At 38.7% G+C, this 21,001-nt stretch overlaps 1 protein-coding gene across 2 annotated transcripts in view; it reads left to right on the top strand.

The window, feature by feature from the left end:
* The window catches only part of crybg1a (crystallin beta-gamma domain containing 1a), a 359,825-nt gene that overhangs the window by 302,651 nt on the left and 36,173 nt on the right, over nucleotides 1-21,001 (top strand). For both annotated transcript variants that reach the window (XM_051925340.1, XM_051925341.1), the window contains 3 exons: nucleotides 412-538; nucleotides 7,205-7,240; nucleotides 7,847-8,004. In XM_051925340.1, coding sequence (XP_051781300.1) covers nucleotides 412-538; nucleotides 7,205-7,240; nucleotides 7,847-8,004 — 321 coding nt within the window. The remainder of the gene's footprint in view (nucleotides 1-411; nucleotides 539-7,204; nucleotides 7,241-7,846; nucleotides 8,005-21,001) is intronic.

Below are 21,001 nucleotides of genomic sequence, written 5' to 3'. Positions count from 1 at the left end.
TGGCAACCTCCAATGGAAATAGACTTGTTTAGGTTCTTTTATTTAAACAAATATTTAATGTAGCTGCATTAGTATAGTCCTTAAAAGAGAAAGCACAATCTTTCCATTTTGGCTCTTGTAACAGTTTTTTTAGCAGTTTTTTTTTTTTTCTTTTTTTTGCAAATTAAGGTGCAGAAGGCAGTCTAACATGTTGGACACTGAGCAAATCATTTAATTTCCCTATGTGCAACTTGCAAAGAAATTATATTATAAAAATTACTATTGATAACAAATTAATACTGTTGAAAATAAAAGGAAACTTGATTCCTGTGCAAAGAATTAATACTTTATATGTCCTCTCTGTCAATTAATCATGCATGTACATATGGCCTTTAATGTGATGTTTTTTTAATTTTTTTATTTCTTCCTCAGATGGTTTATTTTTGCAGAGCCAGACTTCCAGGGGATCCCAGCTATTTTACTGCCTGGTACATACCCAAATCCAGAATACTGGAATTCCCAGCACTCTATTGTGAGGTCACTGCGACCACTGAAAATGGTAGGAAATAAAAAGCATGATTATTCTTGGCTTGATCTGTTCTGTTTGGTGATATTTATACTATCATGTAGTCGTTTAAATAATGTGGAAGTTGCATTTTTATGCATTAAAATTATGGCATCTACTGTATATTTTGCTGTAGTTAATGTTGCTTGCAGAAAAACGATAATAATAATAATAATAATAATAATTCATTACATTTATATAGCGCTGATAATGATGTCATGACAATAAAGGATCGTAACTTGAATTCATTGTGTGATTTGAATTTATGTGATTGTCCTTGTGCATTTATGGAGATGGTGGGCCCTCTTGCATAACACATTAAATGTACAGGGGCACCAAAGTTAAGGGAAACACACCCTAGAAACATAAATTAAAATATAGTCTGTGAAGTGTGGCCAAAAATTATGTGGACCTTTAGGTTTTGCTGAAACTTAAGGAAATAATGAAGAGAGGTGATTAAGCTTGTTTGAATGTTTTCATTGAGCACAAGTGTTACTTGGCGTAAACAATATGAATAAACATAAGGGCATAAGAAGAGTTGTGATGAGAGCAGTCCATTCACCACAACATAGGTTGTCACTTGCTGCTTACCTAATGATTAAAAAATTTAGTCATGTCTTCTAGGTGCTTCTTTAATGTATATTTGGCATCACATTATGCACTACTGTACTAAAAAGAAATAGTTTCAAACATTTGTCTTAAATTTTGCCTTAACAACCTTACCAGTGTTTCATGGATTATTTTTGAAGATCAATTTTTAAATAGTAAGCAAAGATTTTTTTATAAACTTTTAACAAATATAATGCCCATTTTTGTAGTTTAAAATGGTTTTAAGGGACACTATTCCAAATGTGAGTAAAAAGCCCTAAAATTTACTAAATATGCCCACTTTGAAGGCGCAAATATTTTGATTTAACACTAGAATTACCAGAGCCTACGAAAAAACTCATAGATCTGGCCCACCTTAAATCCCATCGCACCTTTCCGTCAGCGTCTTTGTCCTGTAAATGTGCCGATAAAAACAAGCAGCAAGCAGCCTGCTATTCCATCCCCCCCACCGCCGCAGAACGTGCACAAAGTTCTCCCAGCTCGTGCCTTGATTATCTGGGAGTGAAGTGCTGGAGTTTTAGAGTGGAAATAATAGATCGTTATTTGGAACAAATGCATTTCATGTGTGTTACATTTCTACAATAATCTGTGTAAACACATTGTTAAAACAGAAACGTTTTTCATATTTTAGTAGTAAATGACAAAATGTAGGCATAAACTATATAATGTGTGAAGCCTGAAGTCCAAAGATCAAATAAACACTTTCACAATAGGTTCAAGGACGATACAACAACTTCCGTGGCATAGCGGTAAGATTTGCTGACTTGTAATCAAGAGTCCCCGGTTTGATCCCGACTGACTCCTATATTTGGCGTTTTCAGTAGTGAGCTGCTCTTATTGTTAATATTATACAGTACACACATACATTTGGACGGTGTACATTTATAGTACTTGTAAAAGTTACCTTTTTTTTTCACTTTTATTCTCTCAGTCACGATACATACTACAGTAATCCCTCCTCCATCGCGGGGGTTGCGTTCCAGAGCCACCTGCGAAATAAGAAAATCCGCGAAGTAGAAACCATATGTTTATATGGTTATTTTTATATTGTCGTGCTTGGGTCACAGATTTGCGCAGAAACACAGGAGGTTGTAGAGAGACATGAACTTTATTCAAACACTGCAAACAAACATTTGTCTCTTTTTCAAAAGTTTAAACTGTGCTCCATGACAAGACAGAGATGACAGTTCTGTCTCCCAATTAAAAGAATGCAAACATATCTTCCTCTTCAAAGGAGTGCTTGTCAGGAGCAGTGACTGTCACAGAGATAGAGAGAAAAGCAAACAGATCAATAGGGCTGTTTTGCTTTTAAGTATGCGAAGCACCGCGGCACAAAGCTGTTGAAGGCGGCAGCTCACACCCCCTCCGTCAGGAGCAGGGAGAGAGAGAGACAAACAAAAATCAATACGTGCCCTTCGAGCTTTTAAGTATGCGAAGCACTGTGCAGCATGTCGTTTCAGGAAGCATTTGCACAAAAGATAGCAACGTGAAGATAATCTTTCAGCATTTTTAGACGAGCGTCCGTATCGTCTAGGTGTGCGAACAGCCCCCCTGCTCAATCCCCCTACGTCAGGATCAGAGAAAGTCAGCGCAAGAGGAAGAGAAAAGTAAGCCGGGTAGCTTCTCAGCCATCTGCCAATAGCGTCCCTTGTATGAAATCAACTGGGCAAACCAACTGAGGAAGCATGTACCAGAAATTAAAAGACTCATTGTCCGCAGAAACCCACGAAGCAGCGAAAAATCTGCGATATATATTTAAATATGCTTACATATAAAATCCGCGATGGAGTGAAGCCGCGAAAGGCGAAGCGCGATATAGCGAGGGATTACTGTACTGCCCTAGGGATCTGACGCTGTTAGTATTTATTTGAAACTGGGAATAACTGTAGGTGTGAGTGGTGTTTTGAGGCAATGGAACTGGACATTCTCTGATCTGGATGGATTAAAGCTGACACAAACTCTGGTGAATCTGCCTTCTTTGTATCTCACCGTCACTTGATTTTTTTTTTTTATTCAGTTTTATTCAGTGTTCCTGCTCATGCTGAATTAGTATGCACCTTATGGACTATGAAAAACAGAGACATAAGTATATATGATATTTGGAATTATTCATTTTATGTCCTGTATAGTACATTTCGGAAAACTTGGCAGGAATGCAACGTTATTCATATTTTTCATATTCTTCCGCATAACATCTTGTGGTTGTAATCAGTGACTGCGTGTTAAATCCCCCCCCCCCCGATCTTGCCAGTCTCCATGTTGCTGTATGGTGTTGTTTCTTTTGTACTCCAGGACATGCAGAGGAAAGAACAGTACAGAGAGGTCAGTTCAGCGCTATATACAAACATCAGATTCAAATGTTAACAGTTCACACACACACGCAAGGACTGTCCTTCCTACATTTACGATGTGTGCACCTGTTGCAATGTACACACTTTTCTCTGTGCTGTGGTTCCTATTACACACCTGAAAGAAAGAGACAATATATGTAACATTTTGAAGAAATCATTTTATGACCTGAATAGTACCAATCAGAAAACATCATCGCACTAATGCAATATTATTTGAAAACGAACAGCGTCAGATTGGGTGTGAATTTATACTGGCGCTGTTACTTAGAGTCAGATCAGGAGGGGTGGGGTGGGGTAGGGGTTTTGGGTACAGCGTGATCATGATTGAGAGAATAAAACTGAAAAAAAGCTAACTTTTACAAGTACCATAAATTTATACCCAATGTCCCATATATTTGTCTCTTTCTTTTTTCTTCGTGCTGCGTTGACATCATGCACCAGAAGGCTTGAGCGTATTCAGTGCAAGCAGGAACGCGCAGGTGGCCAGTTGCTGTGTGCTATAACAAGCTTGACCTGCCGGCGAGCAACACACATGTGCTGTGCAGGGCATGTACGGGGAGCACTGAGAAAAGAAGTGTGTTCATGGCTCACCTTGCAGTGGTCGCACATTACTAGAAAAGGTGATGGAAAAAGAAAAGGAGGATGCAACATCGACAAGCTTCTGTTCCAGACAGCTGCTTTCACCAGGAAAATAAACTGAGTCAGCGTCAGGTGCCCTTTCAATGTAATAGGAACCAAAGCATAGAGGGAAGTGTGTACATTACAACAGGTACACACGTCGTAAATGTAAGAAGGACGGTCCTTGCGTGTGTGTGAACTGTTATCATTTGAATCTGATGACTGCATATAGCGCTGAACTGACCTCTCTGTACTATTCTTTCCTCTGCATGTCCTGGAGTACAAAAGAAACAGTACCATACAGAAACACATGGGAACTGGCAAGATCGGGGGGGGGGAACACGCAGTCACTGATTACAACCACATGATGTTATGCGAATTAATATGAATAATTCATATGAATATTACTACTAAAATATGAAAAACGTTTCTGTTTTAACAATGTGTTTACACAGATTATTGTAGAAACAGAACACGCATGAAATGCATTTGTTCCAAATAACGATCTATTATTTCCACTCTAAAACTCCAGCACTTCACTCCCAGATAATCAAGGCATGAGCTGGGAGAACTTTGTGCATGTTCTGCGGTGGGGATGGAATAGCAGGCTGCTTGTCTTTATCGGCACATTTGCAGAACAAAAGATGCTGACGGAGAGGTGCGAACGGATTTAAGGTGGGCTGGATCTACGAGTTTTTTCGTAGGCTCTGGTCATTCTAGTGTTAAGTAAACATGCTTTCCACATTTCAGAGGCAAGCTTGTGACGTGAAAAGGAAATTGAAAGTAATACATTTTATCATAGTAATATGAAACACAAAAGATTCTAAAAAAAGGGTTAACAAACCTCTAAATATACAAAATCCTGACCATACCCTCACTGCTCAGCCATAGAAAAAGGTCCCACTCAGGCAACCTAACTCCAAATTTGAACTGCAGTCTTCAAGAACTTGCACAAAATTGGGCCAAACTTTAAAAACTTAAAATACTTTTAAATGTCCCAGATACAAAATGCCCTTCAAGGGAGAGGATAACTGTAAACCAAAAAAAAAATGTTCTTTAAATCTAAAGGATTTATTAAATAAACAAGAGAAGAACAAACATGTTAAGGAAATGAGGGAACATAGGAAAAAATAGGCAATGACTAACAAGATCAGTCTGCAATTCAGAGGCAAAGTCAAAAGGCAAAGCAAAAAAATCACAAAACCACCAAGTTTCAAATAGTTCTTACAAACAAAGAAGATCCTTACACCACAATAATCACTGATCCTCTTGGAGACCTACTCCCCAGTAGGTGGACCATTAACAGACATGTAATATTGGCTGTTCAGATTCCACCTACTATATAGAAAGCAAGGAACACATGCAAGCAAAAATACATAATACATAAATATTAAATAATTATACCAATAAGTTATGTCTTCACAAACGTGGTATATACAGTTGGGTCCATAAGTATTTGGACAGTGATACAGTTTTCATAATTTTGGCTCCACACACAGTGGATTTGAAATGACGCAGTCAAGACATGATTGAAGTGTGTAGACTTGCAGTTTTAATTCAAGGCGTTTAACAAATACATTGTTTGAGCCGTTTAGAGAAGACAGCCACTTTTATACATAATCCCCCATTTTCAGGGTCTCTGAAGTATTTGGACAAACTAACATAATTATGAATATAAGAATTATTTGTCATACTTGGTTGAAAATCCTTTTCAGTCAATGACTGCCTGAAGGCTGGAACCCATGGTCTTCTCCAAGTACTGGGTATCCACCATACTGATGCTTCGCCAGGCCAATACTGGAAGGTGCCTCTTGTTTGGACTTTTGTTTGGTCAGGTGCCACTTGTTTGGACTTTCTGCCTTCAGTTTTGTCATCAGCAAGTGAAATAAGTGTCCAATTGAGTTATAGTCAGTTGATTGACTTGGTGATTGAGGAATATTCCACTTCTTTGCCTTGAAAAGCACTTGGTTTCCTGTTATAGTATGTTTTGGCATGTTGTCCATGTGTACTGTGAAGTGTTGTCCTATCCGTTTTGCAGCATTTGTCTGAATCTGAGCAGGCAGTATAGCACTGTACACTTCAGAAATCTTCCTGCAAATGTGTCAGCAGTTGTATCATCACATCTCAGTTGTCTTCTATTGTTGTACGGGCCTTCTGGTGTTGCTGAGTCACACCAGTGTGTTTCTTCTCTTTCAGAATGTACCAAATGGTTGATTTGACCACTACTTGTGTTTCTGCTATCTCTCATATATGTTTCTTTTGTTTTCTCTGCCTAGTGATTTCCTGTTTTACTTGCATGGACAGCTTTTTGGACCTCATATTAAGAGTTAACAGCAACAGCTTTCACATGCAAATTCCACACTTGGAATCAACTCCAGACATTCTCCCTGCTTAATAGTTAATGAAATAATGAGGGATCTGCTTACACCTGTTATGGAACAGCTTGTCAGTCAATTGACCAAATACTTTTGAGCCTCTGAAAATGGGGGACCATGAATAAAATGGCTCATTCCTAAATGACACATACAGTATTTCCATTTAACCCTTTAAATTAATGCTGAAAGCATTCACTTCAATCATGTAAATATTTCTTCAATTCAAATCCACTGTGGTGGCATACAGAGCCAAAATTATGAAAATTATGTCAATGTCCAAATACTTTCAGACCTAATTATATGCATGGTATTGCTATATATCTTACTGAATTTGTAATGTATTCATTGCAAAAAAATCATGAAATTGATAAAATGTAAAATTAAACAATCATATGAAAATGAAAGAATTTTGTACAGTACCAAACATTTTGTGATAATGGGTGTTTACATAACTTAGTAATTAGATTTTTGTTTTCAGTCAATCATGTTTTCTAGAATTAATGAATAGTACCTTGTTTTTGAAAGTTTTGTTGTTGTTAGTCATCAAGACAAATGTGGCTCTATAAAGGAGTATTTTCTGTCCTGTTTAGATGAATGTGAATTAAACCATGAAATACCAATCATAAATATCAATAAATCATTTCAAGCATACACTGGATAGAAAGACTTACCATCATTCTTAATTCTGTGCTCGGTATTCCTTTCAGGGTGGATTGAAAGTAGAGCATCCCACAGAGCCCAAGGTAAAGTTTTACTTTTATTTCTATTAAAAAAAATCAATATCTAAACGTAAAGCAATGAGCTTGGTAATTGGTAATTGAATTGGTAATGAGCTGAAAATTTAAGGTGTTAAGAAAATGTATTTTATCAGTGTTTTGGGAATAATTTTAATTGGTTTAATTTTTTTTATTGATTTTTATTGTAATAAGTTTTAATCATCTGCATGTAAATTTCTATTTCTAGTTTCTTCTCATAGTGTAAAAACATGTTAGATTTTCTAGAACACCAAATTACTCCATTGTGAAAGTGTTTATGCAATAAAGTTGAGACACTATGCAAGGATAATCTGTTGCTGCTGCCCCTACCATCTCCCATTGATTCTTAATTGGTTATCAACTTAAAAAAGAGTGAATACTTGATGTATTTTTTTCTAAAACTGAGTCACACCTCCCTGGTTTAGCAGTGGTGAACCTGAAACTTTTTTTCAAAAGGAGTTGGATTATTGCTATGTGTGCCCCAAATAAATATTTTACCCCACCGTATGCAAGTACCTATGCAGAAATTACTATGGTCATGGATTACCTTCAGATACTGAACTTTTTAATGTTTTAAATTTATCAAATCAACAGGCTATTCTCTATGAAAAACCATTTTTTGAAGGAAAACATCTTGAAGTTGGAAATGACATTTTCAGCTTTCAAGAGGAAGATGTTAATGATGACGCTTCTACAACATGTTCAGTTAGCAATTTTGGATCTGTGGGCTCATTTAAAATTCTGAGGGGCATGTGAGTAATTTTACATATATTAATAAATGCAATGTAAATCTATTTTGCTAGTATGTATCCTCCTTTGACTATGTATATTGAAAAGCACAATAAAAAAATCAGTGAATAGTAAATGCATAGCAGTTTTTATATAAATGTTGGCTGTTTAAAGGTTACTTTTTATAATTATTCTGTACATTAGTCACAGGCCAGTGGTCATATTTATCAGTTGTCTTAGAATTGCTACTAGGGTTTGCAAGTCTGACTAGAATAAGAATATGTACAACCTCAGAGTAGGACGTGAGAAGTATTGGTGAAGCATCCTACTCTCTCACTGCCAGCTAGAAGTAGGAGTTCATATTTCAAAATGACTGATATCACAATTTTATGGCAGCCCAAGCTGCAAACTGGAATTATAGAAAGGGTTTTATAGTTTCCTTGGAAATCATGGTACTAATGCTAATAATAATATTCAAAGTAGTAGGAAAAGAAGAAGAATGAAAACATAAGTTAGGATATTGCACTAAACTGCATGTATTTGTCACAACAACATCAAAAATAATTCTGTAACTAGCACCAAGATGGGAAGGCCAAGAAATAGATACTGAATGAGAGTAAAGCATGTTTATTTAACAATGAATGGTCCACAGGTGTACTCTGAGAAGAATTACCAACCCACTGTCATGGCCACAGGAAATGCCTTGTAAAATGGCAGGTATACTGAAATAGGCCAAGGTTTATGCTGTTACTGAACTCGTGTTTACACTTCCAGTGTTCATGATTGTCATCCAGATTTGCGTGGCATATCTGTTTCTGTGAACATTCCTTATTGTCTGCAAAACTCTATTTATCCAGTTCCCTGGGACTCTCAGTCTGCCTTCTTTAGCCTTGCCAGGATTGTGTAATGTAACACAAACAGTACAGGGATTCATGGAATGCAAAGCTTAGCATACCTGTATGATATTTCACTGTCATCACCCATCCAGCCCTGCCTATCTTCAGGGTAATATGCTGGCTATAAAATACAGTTTCCATCCATGACCACCTGTGTGGTGAAATTGTGATTTCGCTTGCGATCAGGTAACATTTAAGATTTCTTATGAATATTATTCCATTTCTTTAATATTAATGTCTTTTCATTAGTTCATTATTGTCCAGCATTTCCAAAATATTCAGTTTTTCCCAGGCTGTGTGTGCTGATCCCATCTTAAACATGATCTTCTGGCAATATGTGCTCCTAAATCATGGTGAAGTTTGGAGTAGTTTCCTACATTTGGAAAACTAATAAAAAAAAACTTTTACTCCTACTCCTAAGAGTAGGTCCAAAGTTGCGTCACTCTGAGATTTTGAGCCAGTTAGGACTGTTTCCCTACATGATACGTTTGATAAATACTGGCACAGATTTTTAAAAGGAGAGACATCATCATTTAGAGAGCTGGAAAGGTAGGGTGTACTATGCAGTATCAATATGGTGTGCTTAGTAAATATTCTGTGAAGGTTTGCAGAGTGAAGAGAGTATTGAAATGACTAATGTGCCACAGTTGTGGCAGTTGTGTCATAGTGTGAATTTGTTGTTTTTTATCATAATGTAGTATATATTAACTTTTGTGATTCTAAAACATTGTATTATGTGTTGTTGTTTTTATAAACTAGCTAAGGAGTGTGTTAAGTAGTGAATGATTAGCTTCACAAATGAACCAGGTTCACTGGGAGGAAATTCAATGTGACATGGTAGTTATGCTTACAGTCCCACTTGAAAGCTATAACAACAATAAAAAACACAATCATGATGCAGATAAAAATCTTATACTTATATTGAAAGCATACAATCTCTGGCAGGGTCTTACATGAAAACTCAAATAGAATTTGGGAGGATACATGAAGCTGCATCCATTACAATGAACTCTCTCTGTCTCTAATAGCTAAGCCACTCTAAGTTCTTTGCATTTATCCAGGTAGAGTCTAGGAAATACTTTTCTCGTAGAGCAATACACTATAATTGTTAAAGCAAAAAGTAAGAACGTATAATGTAATTTGAATGAAACACAAAAAAGCAGATAATGGGTGGGGTCCCAAAGAATGCTTATATACTAGAAATGGGTTAGATGTTGATTGTTGGACTTCTGATGTGATGCTCCAGCTATCATAAGCTCTCTGAGAGCAGAAAGCAGCTTGATCTTCTTCCAAAGCAGGTCCCAAAATGAGTGCGGACTTCTTGGTGTATGGCAGTTTATGTGCAGAAGGATGCAGAATAGGTGAAGCTTGCGGCTCTAAAGCGGAAGTGTTCTCACTGATCTTCCAGGGTTTTTTCCTCTATTCTAAAAAGAGAAACGGAAATTGAGTTAGTGACTGTGCATGCTCGTTATTATTCCCCGATTTTCCCTTTATTTATACTTGTGAAATACTCCTCAAGCTTGCATGTCTGACAATAAACATATAAAAAAGAAAAGCAAACAATATAACAATAATAATATTAATAATAAGTAGAAATAAAATTAAATATATATTACATATATGAAGTCATATTTCATAAGGAGGCTATGTATAGTATATGTATATGAATTAGTACGTGTATAGTTCTATATTTAATGAGTGGTATAATCTATTCTTGTATTTTGCCTTGAGAGCTGTGCAAGAACAAAGTACAGTATTTGTAAATTTGTATTTCTGAGGTGGCAATGATAGATTGGCCACCTTGCTCTGTGAAGAGGATTATTTGTGTTCTGTTTATGTATTTACCCCATTTTTTGACACTTATTACACACCCAACCTACCTGGAAGGGGGTCTCTCCCTGAAATTTTTTAACCCTAAAAGGTTTTTTGGGAATATTTTTTGTCTTCTTAGAGAGTCAAGGCCCCCAGTCTAACAAAATAAATGGCCCATTAAAGCCCATTGAAGCATTCCTCATGTGATTTTTGGGCTATACAAGTTGTTGTATTGTGGTGCAAACCTTGTTGAATACATACATAGACCACAGTGATGTAATGAATATTGACTGAACTTCATTGCTACCTACAAGGAGATATACTAGAATGCAGTAGAAACTTCCACTGGATCGCATTAACAGTTTGTTAAATATTAAAGCTATTTCATTTTTGTTTTGTAACACAAAATAAAAATAAATACAATGGGAGAGCTTGTAGTGTAATGGGTAGTACTGCTGACTAACAGCTTCAAAGAATGAGTTTACATCTCAGTCCATTCAATGTCTGTGTGAAGTTTGCATGTTTTCCCTATGCCATTAGAATCAACAAAAACACATAACAGGTGTCATAATACATGCAGTGTGTAATGCTCTGGAGAGGCTACATTTGCAAATATACAGTACATGATGCTGTGTATTTCTTATCACTATACTTAAAAGAACATAGGAATTCTAGAAGCTATGCAGAAAAGTACAACCAAGTGCATGCATTCTTGAGCCATATGTCAATAATACATGCACTGTACAGGCTAAGGAAACTAAACTTTTGTTTTGATCAGAGAATATTGAATTAGTACCTATAGACAGTTTTCAGAGGCATCATTAAAGTTGATTCAGCAGAATTCTACATAGTTTATAAAATTTACAAGAACATCAGCGGAAATTATGAGGAAATATATTAAAAATAGAAGCAAGGAAACCATTTTTATGTGATGTGTGGTGTAAATCTTGAACAAAGCACAAAGTCATGTTCTTAAAGTGGATACTGTGACAACTTTGAAAAAGTGTCTGGACAAGATATTGGGACAGCAATCAAACAAGCTTTAAGGACTGGATGGTCTCCTGTCCTTTCTAAACTTTTTTATGTTCTTATGTGTCTGCCGTTTTTTCCCATCTAGTCTTACTTTACTTCCACATTCGGAATGTTATGCTTATTGGTAATGCTAACTTGGTTGTAATCAGTGATTTAGATGTGTGTAGAAAGTATGATCTATAAATGATCATCAGCCTTTCCAGAGTTGGTTTCTTTCTTTTGTTAAAAGCTACCAGGCTCGGATTTCATTCCTTTGAACCCCTGTGTTTTCATTATCCGGGATGGAAATTGATGTATTCATTGGAGGATTCACTTTGTTGGCCCTTGTTTGTTATATTTAATTTATAATGTTTGTTTTAATAAAAGCTTACATTAAGAATTCACTACGCTGCACAATAAATTTCACTACAATTAACAGTAGGCTGACATTTATTATTTAAATATTTCCATTTTTCATGTCATTTTAAATAATACCTTTACTGATTAAAAGACTTCTCTCTTATGTGAGTGCATAAAGTCATATGGATTGAATTAGCTGTCAAAAGTATTAATGCGTCTGTCTTATAAACACAAAAAACATCTCTGAAGTAAAAGGTAATGAAAGCTGTTGTGAGCACTTGTAGTTCCTCAGGTAACTGAGACACAGAATATTTTAGTAGGATTTTCATCATTTTAAGTAGTAGAATAACTTGTAATTAGACAAGGAATAAAGTTCAGTTATTTAAGTAGTTTTTTTTTATATCTCCTCATACCTTCTCATAATAATTAACAAAGAACAGTCTTTGAATCAAAAGACCAGTTCCTCACAAGGCTTCTCATATTACCTTTTCACTATTTTTCAGGGCTGGGTCCTTTGTGGCTATAATGCCTTTGGCTGGCACAGCAAATAATAGTTCCACCTTTTGCAGCTGAGCTGAGGTAGGACTGATCCAGCCCCTCTTTTATGCTGGGTGTTGGAATCAGATGACCAGAAGTGAATTCTTTGTTGAAGTTGGCAATACCATGCTACGCCAGGTCTCCACATCTTCCAGTTCTCTCCAGGGCCACATATAGCCTTTTTCTGGAAAGATAGAACATGCTCTGAGGAATTTGAAGTTCTTTGTCTTGTCCCTATGTTCCTAGTCCTCTTGAGATGAAGGAACTGTAACTGTGTTTATATGTAAGCAGACTGTGAAAGACTGAGATAAAAAAATATGACACACTTAATTCTTGAATAGAGTCACTTTTGATTATGATGTTTTTTGACAAATGTTTCTTAATAATTAAAAAACATAACCCTGCCTTACTTGGTCAAAATATTTAGGTGGAAGTATAATATATAAATGTAAAGCCTTAAACACAGAAAGTAAAAACATCTATATATATATATAATTCACTAAGCCAGAAGACAAGTAGCCGACCATGGAAAGCACGCCAGAAGGGGCGTGGATTCACTAAACCGCCGACAAGTAAGACGCCAATGGCGCACGCAGGAAGGAGCCACGCCCACCAACTCTTAGACCATTGGATACGACGAAAAAATCACAGTCACGCCCACCAACTTGGATGCGACGCCTCGAAAAACATGCCGTCATTTCTGTTTGTCTGTGCCACAGTCCACTTGCAGCTCTGAGCCACGTTGACTTTTCATTAGTCAACCTCAGTGGAATCTTGGTTCACACAGAGGCAGCGCCAGAGAGACACAGAGGCACACACAGGCAGCGTGAGAGAGAGAGCCGCGCGCACACACACAGGCAGCGCCACAGAGAGACAGAGGTACACACAGGCAGCGCAAGAGAGAGTCGCGCAATCCTTTAAAACTGAAGTTAAAACACAATGAAGGAAGCAGTCTTTAAAAACCAATAAGCCCTGTGCCTCTTTTTCATTAGCGTCTCACCTGCTTCAGGCCCTGCAACAGTCGAGACGCTCTCTCTGCAGCTGACCTTCTCTGTGCCTGACTCCACTACTGTCAGTCGCCCGATTAAAAATGGCCTTTTGAAGGGGAGCTATGGACCCGCTATACCACAGGAACACATTGCCTTCGAGCCTGCTCTCACTCACTCTTAACGTACCGGCTTTCTCTCTCTCTCCTCACTCGCTCGCTCGCTCACACACTGCACAGGGGAGAAATGCCCGAAGCACGAGTCTACCCTGAAACCGTTTCGGCCACACTTCCACGCCCCTCGCTACACTGTGAGTGCGATGATTATTTATTTAAAAATGGGCTTTTGAAGGGGAGCTGTGGACCCGCTATACCACAGGATCACCTATGACATTGCCTTCACATTGTTTTCCTTTTATTTATAATCCTGTTAAGCAGATCAGACACCCAGGCAAATAACACTGAATAATCAATAGCTGCAAATACTTTGCCCGCCCCCACTCCTCACCTGAGTCGGTTTCGTCTCTGTTCAGCAGTGTTTGCCAAACTCGGTCCTGGTGAACCCCTGTGGCTGCAGGGTTTTGTTCCAACCAGACTCCTAATCATTAATGCCGGTGAAACTCATCCGGGATAAGTCAGTTTTTCAAACGCAGCCGTGTAGCAGATTAGTCTAGCAGGATGTAATAATCCGAGATGGATGCGCGCCCTCGCGCTGAGTGAAAAGCCAATATATATTGAGTCTACAAAACATGATCAGCAAGTCTTTGATAGGCTGCAACAAAATGATGAAAGAACTGGCGCATTTTTTTCACACAAGCTGAGTGGGTGGGTGTTAGTTAGTTAATTAGCAACTCCAAGGGCTGACAAATTAAACGCGTGTGCATTGTACATACTGAAAGCAGCGTTACGGATTTTGCAAATGTTCATTTTTTTCCCTCTGCTTAAAAAACATTGAAAAAGCGGCGCGGATTGGTTTGCAGCGTGTAAAACAGTTTGTTTGTCGCGGATAATTTGCTATCCACACAGGGTGGAACCGGGAAGCGAACCCACAATCTTCCACTGTCTCCTTACTGCAAAGCAGCCGTACTACTACAGCACCACAAGGCAGTTAAAGAATGCACCGGGCCACATGTTCATTTTTTCTCCTGTGCTTAAAAGACATTAAAAAACTGTTTCTCAACTGTGACTCCGGAACAACTCAGTACGCGAAAAGCGGCCAGAATCGCAAACAACAATGAAAACTCTACGTGACTCACAGGTAGTGATGGGCCGCTCGATACTAAGGTTTCGACACTGTGTCCAGCTTTCGAAGCACTGCAGATTTTAATACTTGATCGAATAATGACATCTGTGATTTAAGGATTTCACATTTTCTTTCTCAAATGTGCTTACCTATATCATGGCAAAGTACAGGGATAAACCTTTATTTTCTGTCTACTCCTTTTTAATTAAGACAGACCAAAGAAAACATTTAAGGCTATTAAATGTGATCTCAAGAAAAGATCAGGGTTAATTATAATACTAATAACAGGTGCGATTATAATGATACAGTGCAAAAGTAAATACTAATTGAAAGAGCCGGGAATGCATGAGGTGAGGCATCTTATTTTGTTTAACTCTTGCTATCGTATAGTGCATTCTGCCTGTCGGCGTTAGTTATATTTATATTTTTTAAACATCAGACACTAGAAGCTGATGACGAACCCTTCTCTTCGTTGTCAGTCTCTAGCTACGAAAAAATAAAAGCAATGCGACTTTTAACAGACGTCATTGAAGTGTATTACAGTATAAGTTTCTGTAACATTGATGAAAATGGCCAGGAGGTGTCACGAGAGAGGTGAGTGTCAAATAGTGATGGGCCGCTCGATACTCAGGTTTCGACACTGTGTCGAGCTTTCGAAGCACTGGAGATCGAAGCGCCGCTTCGAGGCTTGCTTCAAATGCGCCCGTCACGTGATTTTGAGTCACGCTTGCGTAATGACGCCATTGATATCTGCGCAGTCAGCAGTCGATTTGGTCACTCACTAGTCTGTGAAAGCGCTTTGGCTCAAAGCGTAAAAGCAGTTGTTCTTGCTACAGCGATAAGGTTCGCTAACCCGAGATCAAATCCTAATTTAGGCTCGCATATGTTGAAATAAGGATTTTGTATAAAACAGTTAAGTAGTACTTGTCTGAAAGTTAACAAATATATTTTGGAGACATTATGAACGATTTACATGGGGCACCTTTTTCCTTGGTGTGGAATCGTGTCCACCTAGAATCTGTAACAAATTAATGAGCATATTTTGCGTAAGGTAGCACGTATTATAACAATCCAGAATCTACTCTACGCCATGTCGATCATATCAGAGAGGCTAAGAAACGCTTCACTAAAGCCAACGTGGTCATTACACCAGTATATGCGCAAGACACTCTCATTAAACGTTTTTACTATTCAGTGATTCCCAGATCTGTAGCTGATTTGTATTACTGATTTCCAAAAAGCAATGTGAGTAAAAGCATGTGCTGCATAACTAATCACAACTGTCTTCTGCAATTTTAGGAAAGCTTCGGGAGTTTTGCGTTAATGAGACAAAAACGTTGTAAAGAAACTTTGCGAAATCATCCAGAGGTGAACATAAAGATCACTCAAGTACTGACAAGAAGGAGCAGCTGGATAAGCACATCTGGAGCCAAACTTTCAAAAAAGCACCTGACTTTGTCAGCAACATCCTTTCCTTCTGAATGCATCTTATCAAAGGCTGCGCCGGGGGGTAAATAAGTAATCTTCCGAACTGCAGCACAACGGAGTAAATCATTGATGTAAATAAAATTATTGAAAGACTAAGCTTTTGTCGTTTCTGTATTCTTAAACCATCTTCCAGTCCCACAATCCCCCGCAGTCACTGTCACATTTAACGTTCCCTGCTCCTCACCTGTCGTGTCACCCAAAGTATCAACACTCAGTGTCATTCAAGGCTTTACCGTCCTTCCTTTCATAGACATAAAATAAGACACACATTCCCTCTACATACGTGTCCAATAATAATAGTAAACTGGCAGGAACGAGAAAAAGCACAAGATGGGAATATTCATGACAAGAGCCTCTGCATCAGGGTGAGGATGTGCCTTGTCACCCATTACGTGAGCTCGTCTGCCACCCTTCAGTTGCACTGGCACACCTTACACTCTGGGGCAATTGCAATGGAGAATACCGACAATGTACACCTTCAGAAGTGGAATAAATCGACTGTATAAGTAGAACATTTCAGATAAACTATGAATTTTGTTAATCATAAACAATGCAACATAACTATTATATGTGTTGTTACTTTTTATTTATTCTCACCAAACGTTACATATCTACATGGGAAATGAACATGGGTAATATGTTTATAATCATTCTCACTAAAATACACTGTCAAAATATATTAATGAGCAAACTGAGACACATTGGCCTTTAGGAAATATAAAAAAGCGTATGCGCTGCCATTTAGGACAGAATGCATTGTTAATTTGACGCACTCTCTACTGATGCAATGTCACGAAAAAAAAGAAACAGCACAGTCCGTGCAAACTCATCGCCTCCTTGGTTTTTGACCTTATGATTGTCAACATCAAATCAATAAAGTCATTTTCAGAAGATGACAGGTCTGCTATAGTCAGTTCAATGAACGCTCCTTTTAAAAAATTGCTTATACCGAATATAAATCAGAATCTCAATGATGCGGGACTCGCGAGTAGTAACGAATAATATATGACACTGAGAAATTGTAATTCCTAATAACGGGAACAAGTAAAAACTACGATTTCCTAAAACGGACACTGTAAATGTAGGCATTTCAATAAATAATTTAGGAGACTTGTGTGTGCATTTCAATACCAATTTAAGAACTACGTAGGCTACCTGTTGTACTATAAACGCTACCTCAAGCAGCACTTAACAGTAAATAGTCTAACAGGACAATGACTGACTGAAACGAAGATGCTGCGCCGCTACAATAAAGGTTCACACTGTCATTCTGCATGTTTAGAAGGCACTGATTGGCTGAAACTGTTTATAGCGAATTGTCTTAAATTGGTAGTGCCGTATAGCGATCAGAAACGAAAAGACACATTTAGGCATGCTGGACAGTACTTTGGTTTTCTACAATACAAATTCAGTACGACACCAGGGTCTCCAAACACACAAATATGAAGCTTATTACGTTTTACAGTGAAACTCTTTACATACACAATATAATTAGGGACGTGTGCCCCCTGCCCGTCTACGGCGGCCCAATCTTCCCTCGACAGCTCGATTCGCTCACTATCCATCCAAGCTGAAAATATTGTTAAATGGAGGAATTGAAAAAAACCTTTAACAAGTGGAGGATTGACGACGCGAACCGCTGGTGTTTTTACCGAGAGACAGTTGCGATACCATTGAGCCACCTAATCAGGATAATCAACGAGCTTCGCACAACTGAACTAATACTACTGTTCTTACTGCGGCGGATGTGGAAATATGTTGTTTGACATATGCACGTTTAATTGGTTTAATTGACACGAGAGTATCATTGTTGTATACTCCTAATGAAGACAAAAAAATTATATTTATAGATGTATACTATATGACGTACGGTTTTGAACAAAATTAAGCGTTCCATAAAAAGGTTGTACGATTTACCTATTCTTTTTATATATATAAAGTTGATATATGACAATATATCTTTGACACTGTATCAGACAAAGGAAATCACAGCAAACCACAAGAACAATAATTACTTCTCAGCAACTACCTGAATTGTGTAATGTCAATACGAATTACAAAATATAACTAGAGAGTTAAGTGTCTGATAGACTCTCAAAATATAGAGGTCAATGCCTTTGAGTGTGCTGAGGCTTCACAAAGATTCAGTAACCATGTCTGCTCGAGACTTCGAAGCCCTATCATGATCCAATCTCTGTACTACGCATGTCTGAGGCTTCAGAGCTCCGTCATGAGCTCAGTACTACGCATGTCTGAGGCTTCAAATCCCCGTTTGAAGCCCGTCATGACGCAATCTCAGTAGTACTACGCATGTCTGAGGCTTCAAATCCCCGTTCGAAGCCAGTCATGACGCAATCTCAGTAGTACTACGCATGTCTGAGGCTTCAAATCTGCTCGAGGCTTCGAAGCCTCAGTTACCCCAGTGCGCATGTCTGAGGCTTCGAATCTGCTCGACGCTTCGAAGCCTCAGTTAACCCAGTGCGCATGTCCGAGGCTTCGAAGCCTCAGTTAACCCAGTGCGCATGTCCGAGGCTTCGAATCTGCTCGACACTTCGAAGCCTCAGTTAACCCAGTGCGCATGTCCGAGGCTTCGAATCTGCTCGACGCTTCGAAGCCTCAGTTAACCCAGTGCGCATGTCTGAGACTTCGGCGGCACGTCATGAGCTCAGTACTACGCATGTCTGAGGCTTCAAATCCCCGTTTGAAGCCCGTCATGACGCAATCTCAGTAGTACTACGCATGTCTGAGGCTTCAAATCCCCGTTCGAAGCCCGTCATGACGCAATCTCAGTAGTACTACGCATGTCTGAGGCTTCGAATCTGCTCGAGGCTTCGAAGCCTCAGTTAACCTAGTGCGCATGTCAGAGGCTTCGGTGTCCCGTCACGATCTCAGTACTCAGCATGTCTGAGGCTTCGGCACCCCATCAGGATGCAATCTCAGTACTACGCATGTCTGCTCATTGCTTCGAACCGCAATGCATGGGGGCGGGACATTTCCATTCCTCATGTCAGCTTACTGCTTTGACCCGAGAGAGTTAGGAAGTTATATTAATTACATTACACTGCATATTCCACCACCAGGTTACAAAATTTCAACAGAGTTGTGATTGGTGAAACAAATCTTTCTGGATCATCAACACAACTGAAATTATTGTGCAGTACATTACTTAGTGTCAAACTATAAAATGACAAATTTTGCATATTAAAATGCTGACTATTAGAATGCATAAGAACAGCTGTACTAATATGGTTCAAAACACTTCGTTCACCATAATACTCTGGCTGTTCTCATAAATATTCCAGTCTCTGTGTTGCACTGCCACACTTCTATAGTGAACAGTGTTATGCGTGTATTCACTGAATATAGAAATCAACATATATATGATTGTACCGCTACTTCGAGGTTCACTTTTCGCGGATTCACGACTTCGCGGGTTTTTAAATACAAGTGATTGCCCGCCTATCGCGGAAGTTATGTTCCAGACCCATCAGCAACAGGAGAAAATCCGCGATATAGAAAGACCATATAAATAAACATTTTTATAGTTTAAGCCTTAAAATACCCATCCCACATGCTTTAAACACATGTAAACTTATAAAACACACTTTGTTAACACATATGATATGTGAATGTCGGGCTAAGGATATGAGTAACATCTCACTATTATAAAACATTTTAACTTCACGCAAGACAAAACAGTGAGACAGGAAAATTGGTGCTGTACAAGCTTTTAAATTATTGACACGCAGAGCGACAAGCAGCACAAAGTCCACTTCTCCTTAGCGTTCATTCTGCTCCCCACCCCCTTGACAATGCGAAGTGGCAGGAGCGTGCTTCTCCTCCGGGGAGGGGGGTTTGAGCGAAGGTGCGTTCAGCTCTCACACACACACACACACACACCTCCTCCTCCTTCCAAACGAGCACAGCGACAAGCAGGCATTTTGGTAGAAGCAGCACAAAGTCCATTTCTGCTCAGCTTGAGTTCAGCTGCCCCCCTTCACAAAGCGAGTGCAGACACATTGACGTCTGATCGCTGTGTGTAGTGTTGGTCTGAGGTGTTTAAGAATGTAGAAAGTGTTTAAGAGCATAGGAAGTGTTTATAAGAGTGTGAGAAAGGTTAACAAGAGAGTGAGAAAGGTTTGTAAGAGTATGGGAAGGGTTTAATAAAGCCTTAGAAATATGTATAAATAATAAAATAAATATAGGTCGCTACTTCGCGGATTTCCACCTATCGCGGGGGGCTCTGGAACGTAACCCCCGCGATAGGTGAGGGATTACTGTATATATATATATATATATATATATTTGCAGCTGGAGATCCACAAAGGGAGAGAAAAGGTATCATAAAGTAGTTTTTATTCCTGAGCTTTCAACCCCTGCCAGGGGTCTTCATCAGAGGATAATGCTTAGACTTGCAAGAATCAAAGGCAATATATAGCAACACATTATGTGGAGGGGGGGTGGCTAAATCAGTGTGATTGGGGGGGGGAGGGGTATTGGGTGTACAGTTTATTTATTATGAACGTGTTCTTCTTGTGTGTCCTCACAGGTGGCGCAATGGTAGTGCTTCTGCTTTGCAGTAAGGAGACTGTGGAAGATTGTGGGTTCGCTTCCCGGTTCCTCCCTGTGTGGATAGCGCTTTGAGTACTGAGAAAAGCGCTATATAAATGTAATGAATTATTATTAAG

This window comes from Erpetoichthys calabaricus, chromosome 3, assembly GCF_900747795.2.
Source record: "Erpetoichthys calabaricus chromosome 3, fErpCal1.3, whole genome shotgun sequence".
NCBI classification, from domain to species: domain Eukaryota; kingdom Metazoa; phylum Chordata; class Cladistia; order Polypteriformes; family Polypteridae; genus Erpetoichthys; species Erpetoichthys calabaricus.
The sequence above is the reverse complement of the archived record's forward strand: the minus strand, read 5'-3'. Positions and strand labels throughout refer to the sequence as shown.